Consider the following 9,895-nt stretch of genomic DNA (forward strand, 5'->3'; position numbering starts at 1 on the left):
CTACCCTCAGAACCAGCCACTGCAGCCTCAGCTTTCTGTTCTTGGCTGATAGAAGTGGAACCTGATACCCTGAGGCTTCTATTGTTATTGAAAATAATCTGAAAATAATCATTAATAAACATAATGATATTATGTTTATTAATGTTAAAATTAAAATCTCAGTGGCATCAACTGAGATTTCTTTACAGCGGTGGTGAATGGAATCAAGCATCACACATGACACAAAAATAATTATTTATGACACAGATTACTAACCAAACTTGCCAGTGAATCACTGCCAGTTTTATATAGTGTTTTAAAAAAATAAATTTAATAAAAAAAAAAAAAAAAAAAAAAAAATATATATATATATATATATATATATATATAATAGTATTTTAAAATAGAGTAAAATAATTTATTTGAAGACTATTTATTTGTTTTGTATGCCATTTTAATTTATCGTTAAATGTTATATTTAAATATAATAAAATAATTTTTAAATAAATATATAATATTTAAATTTTTTAAAAATAATTTAGAAAAAAAGTCCAGCTTTCTCTGAGGGAGCTTTTTAAATGTGAATTTAGAAAATTAGGCTCGTCCCGCTTTGGGACTTTTATTTTGAAATGCTTCGCTTTCCGGCAGCGTCTCATAACAAACATGGCGGGCTGTGAGGAAGAAGGGGTGTACGTCGCTGTGAACAACATCCCGCCCCGGTTCCGATCCGCAGACCTGAGGAACTACTTTAGCCAGTTTACAGAGAGCGGAGGGTTCCTCTGCTTTCACTACCGGCACCGGCCGGAGGTCCGGGTGAACTCGGCCGAGTCCGGAGGGTCAAAGCAGCCCCCCCAGACAGACCCCCAGACCGACCCCCAGACAGACCCCCAGACCGCGGACAGAGGGCGGAGGGCGGAGGGGTCGTGCTGCTGTGTGGTGTGGGTGAAGGGTGGAGAGGCTGGCCGCTTTCTGAAGATGTATTCGGGGAACCAGTGGATCGACTCCCAGGGGAACTGGCTGGCCAAGCGCTGTGTCCTCCAGAGGGTCAAGCTGTCTGACCATGCAGGTGAGCAGGGTGGTCCAGCAGGGACAGGTGTCTCCTCTCCATTGAGATTGTGGGGGGTTTAGTCAGCCCAGGGTGGTCCAGCAGGTTTGGGACAGGTGTCTCCGGTGTCTCCATTGAGATTGTGGGGGGTTTAGTCAGCCCAGGGTGGTCCAGCAGGTTTGGGACAGGTGTCTCCGGTGTCTCCATTGAGATTGTGGGGGGTTTAGTCAGCCCAGGGTGGTCCAGCAGGTTTGGGACAGGTGTCTCCGGTGTCTCCATTGAGATTGTGGGGGGTTTAGTCAGCCCAGGGTGGTCCAGCAGGTTTGGGACAGGTGTCTCCGGTGTCTCCTCTCCATTGAGATTCTGGGGGGTTTAGTCAGCCCAGGGTGGTCCAGCAGGTTTGGGACAGGTGTCTCCTGTGTCTCCTCTCCATTGAGATTGTGGGGCGTTTAGTCAGCCCAGGGTGGTCCAGCAGGTTTGGGACAGGTGTCTCCTGTGTCTCCTCTCCATTGAGAGTCTGGGGGGTTTAGTCAGCCCAGGGTGGTCCAGCAGGTTTGGGACAGGTGTCTCCTGTGTCTCCTCTCCATTGAGATTCTGGGGGGTTTAGTCAGCCCAGGGTGGTCCAGCAGGTTTGGGACAGGTGTCTCCTGTGTCTCCTCTCCATTGAGATTGTGGGGGGTTTAGTCAGCCCAGGGTGGTCCAGCAGGTTTGGGACAGGTGTCTCCTGTGTCTCCTCTCCATTGAGAGTCTGGGGGGTTTAGTCAGCCCAGGGTGGTCCAGCAGGTTTGGGACAGGTGTCTCCGGTGTCTCCTCTCCATTGAGATTCTGGGGCGTTTAGTCAGCCCAGGGTGGTCCAGCAGGTTTGGGACAGGTGTCTCCGGTGTCTCCTCTCCATTGAGATTCTGGGGGGTTTAGTCAGCCCAGGGTGGTCCAGCAGGTTTGGGACAGGTGTCTCCTGTGTCTCCTCTCCATTGAGATTCTGGGGGGTTTAGTCAGCCCAGGGTGGTCCAGCAGGTTTGGGACAGCAGCTACCAGATTCAGGTGTGGTAGGAGTGGATCTCCATGAACATGGACTGACCTGGACTAGACCGGACTGTGATAGGCTTTCTCGAGTGGGCAGGGTCAGCTTTTCCATGGCTTCCCGCGGTCGTGCCGCCTCCCTTCTCCAGCCAGCTTAGCATTAGCTTTCAGCCTTTCTGCCTCACTTCTGTGTTCTCCTGAAGTCCTCGAAAGGCTTTCTCGGGTGGGCGGGGTTCATGTAAATTCCAAGTGGGCTCAACACAACTAGGAATCTGTTACTGGGCAAATTTTACGCTTAATTCTACACTTACTTCCTAAATTCTGCTTATTTATTTATTTATATCCAATATTTACCCATTTTCTCCCCAATTTGGGCCGCCAGTTACCCAACTTGTAATAATCTATCCATCCTGGAGAGATCAAGGCCGATTGTGCTCTCTCAGGCCTTGGCTGGCGATGGCTAGCACCAGGATTCGAACCAGCGATCCTCTGCTGGACCACTCGGGGCCCCAAATGATGCTAATAGTTTCTGTAGTAAGCACTATTAAGAGCGTACACCCTAAGGCCCGGTTTCCCAGACAGGGATTAAGTCTCCATTGTAAGACAGATATAGTCCAGGACTAGTCTGGGAGACCAACCCTATGGGGCTGGAAGTTGAGAGGTGTAAAAATTAATTAATTAATTAAATTAAATTTAATTAATTAAAAAAAAAAAATATTATTTTTAAAATAATTATTTTATATTTTAAAAAAATATTTATTTTATTAATTAATAGATTGACTGTTTTCTAAAATTGAATAAAAAAATCAGTATATCGCCTTAATATTAACCCCAGTATCGCATTATGCATCATAACGCCAGATTTAGAACAAACAGCCCAAACTTTAAGCTATTCCTCACTCTCATAACCACAGTTTTACATGTTTAATTGATAGTAATTAATTAATTAATTAATTAATAACCTGTAATAACCGAATATTACTCCCTCAGTCCTAATCCCTGTCTCCCTGTCTGTAGATCCCAATACCTTCCCATATAAAACGAAGGCCGAACTGAGGCGCCGGCCCGCGAGCTCCGACCGCTTCACCAAGGCGGACCTGAAGGCGCTGCCGGAGATGAACCCGCCCCCTCTCATGCCCAGGGGCAACGTGGGCACCCCTGTGAGTGTGTTCCTGCAGCTCATCCAGTCCTGCCGCCTGCCCCCCCGGCTCATCCGCAAACTCGGCCTCACCTTCCCCAAGACGGGCTCCCACCGTCGCTACGGCAACGTGCCCTACCAGTACCACAACAGCAGCAGCGTGGCGGCGGGGGCGAGCGAGGAGAGCGTGTTCACCGCGGGAGGAGCCGAGATCATCGGGCCTGGGGGCGTCCCTCCACCCAAAGCTACGGCTGAACCCAAGCCACGCCCATTCGGCCAACCTCCAATTGGGGGGGAGACACCAGAGGTGGAGAGTGAGGAGGACCAATCGGGACCTGATGATGTGAGTCAGATTGATTGGTGTGTAAATGGGAAGTGTGTGACTTTGGTTGGGGTGAAAAATGCTCAGATGCCTCAGAAGCCTGTTTACCACCCTGTTATTTTACCACCCTGTTATTTTACCACCCTGTTATTTTACCACCCTGTTATTTTACCACCCTGTTATTCCACCACATAATAAAACAGGCTGATTTTCCCTTTAAGGAGGACTCCTGGGATAACAACAGAGCTTTGCTTTTATTGGCTGGTTTATGTCACCACAAAAGCTCACAGGAGCAACGTAGCATAGCATAGTCTAGCCTAGCCTAGCATAGCTTAGCATTGTAATAAGAAATCCACACCATGGTAATTATTTAATGTAATTACTCCCGACTTTTAATGGGGAGTGTTGCTGTCTTCTGGGTATTCTCTCAGCACGCTGGGTTAGCTTTTAGCCTTGCACCCGCTTACCAGCCTTACCAGCTTTTCCATGGCATCTCCCTTCTGCAGTCAACCTAGCATTAGCTTTTAGCCCTTTTTGCCTCACCTCTGTACTTCTGGATTTCTTTAATGTATAGTAATGGTGTGTGTGTGTGTGTGTTGTAGGATGATGACCGCTGTGAGGAGTGGGAACGCCATGAGGCTCTTCATGAGGACGTGACGAGTCAGGAGCGCAGTAAGGAGCGGCTGTATGAGGAGGAGATCGAGCTGAAGTGGGAGAAAGGAGGGTCGGGGCTGGTCTTCTACACGGACGCTCAGTACTGGCAGGAGGAGGAGGGAGGTGCGGCACGCTTCTACTCTGCTTTAACAGAAACAGACGTGTAGATGGATATATTTGTAGATACACTACGGGTCAAAAGTTTTAGAACACCCCCTTTTTCCAGTTGTTATTTAACCACTTAACTCTACAAGGCTAAAATTCAGAGATCCTCTAATCTTAGACTCTACTAAACACAAGTCAATATGCAGACCATGATACTCTTCTCTTAACCTGAGTACTTTGAGATAAGGAGGGTCTTCAGTCTGGGTTTGAGGACAGCGAGCGTTGGACTCTGCTGTTCGGACACCCAGGGGAAGGTCGCTCCACCACTTCGGTGCAGGACAGAAAAAAGTCTGGACGCTCGTCTTCCGTGGATCTTAAAGGATGGCGGGTCGAGCCGAGCCGTACTTGAACACACTAAGGTGTATTACTCAGTAACTACAGGCACACGTTTTCAGAAAAAAAAGATCCTTTTAGAGACTGACCTTCTGACCTCTTACAGTCCAGAGGTCAGTGTGGGACCGTCGTATGATTAGGACAATATTTAAGACCAGAAAACCAGATGTTTGGAATTTTTTTATTAATGGAAAAAATAAATAAATAAAATAGAAAAAGAGAAACTTTGTAAGATTATTTTATTAAAAATGAAAAATTTAAAGTAACAAGTTAAGAAAAAATAGCTTAGTAGAATTTATTTTATGTGACTCCTCAACGAGATGTTGGCTGTAAAAGATTATTAGTATTATTTATCCTACGAGAAACTGCAGGTAAACTTCATGTGGCAGCGTAATCGGTTTTCTTTATTATTTTTCTTTATTATAAATTATTGGATTTTTTTTACCCATGTTCTTCCCATCTACCCCCCCTGGAGGCCAGTTGTGCTCTCTCTGGGCCCCGGCTGCCGATGGCTAGCAGCATCCTCTGGTCACAGTGACCGCGCCTTAGTCTGCCGGACCACCCGGGGCCATTGATCATGATTTTAATGATGTGTAATAAGCAGTGCAGTGATCTGGGAATCGTGGGGCTGAGTCTCTTTCTCTTTTCCTCTGGGTAGATTTTGACGAGCAGACGGCGGACGACTGGGACGTGGACATGAGCGTGTACTACGACAAAGGTATGTTATCACCCGGCCTCCAAACAGAGCAGTCATGTAGTGCTGCATTATGTTGTGGCCTCTGAAATGCTTCCAAACAGCTGAGCGTCTCGGGATTTTTGCGTCTTTTATACCTGAACTGAGGTGTGATGTTAGAGGGGAAAAAAACAAGGATTAAAGGATTCAAATTCATTTATTGTCATTTGCATTACATGTGAAACAAAACTGAGATCTCAAGGTCCCAGTTACACTCAAAGAACATTTATTAAATAATATATATATATTATTTATAAGTGTATATATAAGTGTGGACTTTAATTTTGGTATTTACCAAAATTATAAACGACCACCCTACATGATCAGTTTTTCTGTTTTTACTAGTTATAGGTGGTGTGTTTTTAAACAGAGTACTAACCTTTGAACTTTGAGAGCATTCAGAAATCACTATGGTGAAATACTATATAAATAAAAACTATAAAATAATCACTCTATAATATAAACACTCTAAACACTTTTAATTAACACTTTATAAAATAAACACTATTAATACTATTAATTAACACTTTATAAAATAAACACTCTGTAAACAAACACTATATAAAATAAACACTATATAAAATAAACACTATAAACAAACACTATATAAAAGAAACACTATAAAATAAACTTTTAATTAACACTTTATAAAATAAACACTATTAATTAACACTTTATAAAATAAACACCATATAAAATAAACACTATTAATTAACACTTTATAAAATAAACACCATATAAAATAAACACTATTAATTAACACTTTTATAAAATAAACACTATTAATTAACACTTTTATAAAATAAACACTATTAATTAACACTTTATAAAATAAACACCATATAAAATAAACACTATTAATTAACACTTTTATAAAATAAACACTATTAATTAACACTTTATAAAATAAACACCATATAAAATAAACACTGTAAATAAACACTATAAAATAAACACTCTATAAACAAACACTATATAAAATAAACACTTTGTAAATAAACTTTTAATTAACACTTTATAAAATAAACACCATTAATTAACACTATTAATTTACACTCTATTAATTAACACTCTAAATAAACACTCTATAAAATAAACCCTCTATTAATAAACACTCTAGAAATAAACACTATAAAATAAAAATCAGAAATAATAAACAAATCAGAAATACTTACATAAATGTACTTATATAAATTATATGAACATGGAAAATGATTGCCTCCTGTAGAGGGCGTCAGTGCTCTTAGCCCAGTCTAGTTTATTGTATATTGTATATTGAGGTTATAGAATATAAGACTGTGTAAGATGTTTAATGCACTGTGTTTGTAATTGTGCTGTTCTTGGTCAGACGGAGGCGATATGGACTCCAGAGATTACGTTCGCATGCGATACGAAAAAAGGCGGCGAGACGGTCTGGAGGAGACGTCCAGCCAGCAGAAGATCGGCACCTTTGAGAAGTTTACAAAGGTAAGAATAAAGACGGCCTGCAGCTGGAAGATCCACTGTGGTGTCAGATGTTTGTGGACACCCCTTTGTGGACAGCTTGTCTAGTCCCTGTAGTGAAGAAGTACTGCCAGTAGAAAAGGACTCTCTGCAGGAGCAGATAAACATCATGACCCGATTGGCACCATGCTGCCTAACAATGCCAGGCGTGGGCTAGAGGGGTATGAAGCCCCCCAGCATTGAGGAGCTGTGGAGCAGTGGAGGAACTGTGTTCTCTGGAATGATGGTGGAGGAGCTCCATCCAGTACTTTTGAGATGAGATGGGGAGTTGGGGAGTTGGAGTCCAACATCCTGACCTCACTAACACTGTTGTCCCTGAATACAATCAAATCCTCACAGCAATGCTCCTCCTCCAAAATCTAGTAGAAAGTCTTCTTCTCTGGACAGTAGAAACAGTTACTGCAACAGAAGCAGGATCAGCTCTTTTTAATACCCTTGAGCAGGTGTCCCAATACTTATGTCCATATAGTGTCACACATAGTATTGCTTGGTGCAAACATTTGTGTGTGTGTGTGTGTGTGTGTGTGTGTGTGTGTGTGTGTGTGTAGGGTGTAGGCCGGCGTGTGATGGAGAAGCAGGGCTGGAGGGACGGAGATGGACTCGGACACACCCGTACTGGGATTTCAGAGGCTTTAGAGAATGAGGGGCAGCACCCCAACTGTAAGAGAGGGTTTGGGTGAGTGGTTTTTTGTTTTCTGTTTGTTTTGATGGGTCAGGCAGTGTAAAGTCCTGTAGTGCTACTCTACCGCTTCAGTCCACATGCTTCTCTACCTCAGCTTGTCCAGAAATGCAAGTGTACGGCTGACCATTAGGGGCGATACATTTTTAAAATTTGCAGTAGTGGCAGAAAATTGAATTACACTCCCCAACTGTAGGGGGAGCCCAGGAGCCAGACTCACTAATTGTCACATAATGCTGCTTTAAGTGTACAGGAACTTTTAAGCGGTGGTTAAAATGAATTTGTGTCTCAAGTTAGTTTAACATTTTAGACTAATACGTTGTTTCAACCCTTTAAAGTCTGAACCATCAAATAATTGCTACTAAAATTTGAATTCTGCACTTTGTATAAATGACTTTTTTTGTATCATATTTGACACGTCAGGAATTTATTTATTTATTTATTTATTTATTTTTCTTAACAAACTAAAACATATGGACCACAAAACCATTTAAACCATTATCTGCCTTTAATTTTTTATTCAGGTATCTTTTTACTTTTTAAAATTTAATGTTTAAGTTTCTGGTGCTTCAGTGCACAAAACTTGCATCTGATTTAATTTCCTTATTTATGTTATGTTGAATGTCTTTGTTATTATTTAATACATATTTTACTATTATTTGTTTATTTTTGTCTTTGTTATTATTTATTCTTATGTTTGATTTATTTTATGTATTTGTTAATATTCAAATAATTATTAAATAATATTTGTTTAATTCTTTTATGTCTTATTATTTAAGTAATAACACCCATTTAAAATTAATATCAAAATAATTATTAAATAATAACAGACATAAAACAAATTAAACAAATCAAATTAATAATTGTTAAATAATAACAAAGACATCAAATAAATCAAACAAATAAGAATCAGTAATAACTAAGACTTGTTATTGTTGAAATATTATTTACAATTATAATTAATTCATTATTAATTATCTAATCGTCACACTGATGATGTAGAGGTCTAAAAAAAACTCATCAGACCTCGAGTATCTAACGTAATGTTAAACACAACCGTAGTTTGAAGATCAGTAACCTTAATGACCTTCTGAAGTGACCATGATCATGTGTGATTATATCATCTTCATTTTAATATGTAATATAATAAAGCGGTGAGAAATTCAGCGTGTGATTACAGCAGTGCCCTTTTCTCCTCAGGTATCACGGAGAGAAGCTCAGCTCCTTCCAGCCGCTCAAAAAACCCCGAGCCGATTTTCACATTTCCACTGTTTACGACCAGCCTAAAGACACTGACCGGGGGGACGGCCTGCTGAGACGCCAGCCGAGCACCAGCATGAAGTACAGAGGCTGGCGCCCAGGGGGCAGCACTGAGCCGAGCAGCTGACAGTGCGTGTATGACAGACATTCAGAAATTCACTAATTCTGTAGTGAGGGCTGCTCAGCTTTAACGGAGCCCACAGGAGGTCTTGTATTTTCACAAGTGTAAAACCCAAACCCGGTTCCTTCGTGATGAAGGATGTTCTGATCCGGTTTGTTGCTACCAGGTGTTTTTTTATGCTTTTATTAAAAGAGTGTGAACAGAAACGTCTGGTTTTATTTGTTTGGGATGTAACACGCAACCATTAATTACAGGATTGATTTGGGCAAGACTTTTAACTTGAAAGCATTTGTGGGAAACGGAATGACTTGGTTTACCTTTTAATGATTCATTTAATTGGAAAGATAGATTGACTTGTAAAAGGGAGACTTTTAATTTGAAAATATTTATGTGTGTGTGTATGTGTGTATTTATGTGTGTGTGAAAATATTTATGTGTGTGTGCGGTCAGGGGTATAAGCTAACATATCTAATTATGCAGCTTTAATGTGTTTTTTTTGGGGGGGACTTTTATTTTGAATGTTTTTGTGTGGAAACTGAACAGCTTAAATGACTTGGTTTATATAGTTTGAACAAGTTTCGTTAAAACAGCAACGATAAAAGACGTAAATCTAGATATTACAGATATTCTTTATCGAAATTCCTTTTCTTTATATTTATTTTTTAATTACGTTAATTTGTGGGAAACTTAACGACAATAATATTCAGAAAATTATTTATTTATTTATTTGTTTGTTTGTTTGGTAAAATGTAGGCGGAATCCCCTGTAAAGGGAGAGATCCTTTATTAAATGACAGCAATTTTATACACATATTTTAAAAATTCTCCTTGATAAAAATTTCGTTTGATTTAATTATAACAAAAGATTTAGGAACATATTGTTCAGATTTTTTTTTTTTATACATATTTTTAATTGGTGGAATTCCCAATTAAACTCTTTTGAG

At 40.6% G+C, this 9,895-nt stretch overlaps 1 protein-coding gene across 1 annotated transcript; it reads left to right on the forward strand.

Moving 5' to 3' along the window:
• The first annotated feature begins 642 nt into the window (after positions 1-642).
• gpatch3 (G patch domain containing 3) lies at positions 643-9,158 on the forward strand. Its single transcript, XM_072659737.1, has 7 exons — positions 643-1,045; positions 3,062-3,525; positions 4,107-4,281; positions 5,315-5,374; positions 6,738-6,856; positions 7,441-7,568; positions 8,772-9,158. Exons 1-7 carry the CDS (start codon positions 643-645, stop codon positions 8,956-8,958), a joined length of 1,536 nt encoding a protein of 511 aa, XP_072515838.1. The 3' UTR covers positions 8,959-9,158.
• The last annotated feature ends 737 nt before the right edge of the window (positions 9,159-9,895 follow it).

The sequence above is a fragment of the Salminus brasiliensis genome, chromosome 1 (genome assembly GCF_030463535.1).
Source record: "Salminus brasiliensis chromosome 1, fSalBra1.hap2, whole genome shotgun sequence".
NCBI classification, from domain to species: domain Eukaryota; kingdom Metazoa; phylum Chordata; class Actinopteri; order Characiformes; family Bryconidae; genus Salminus; species Salminus brasiliensis.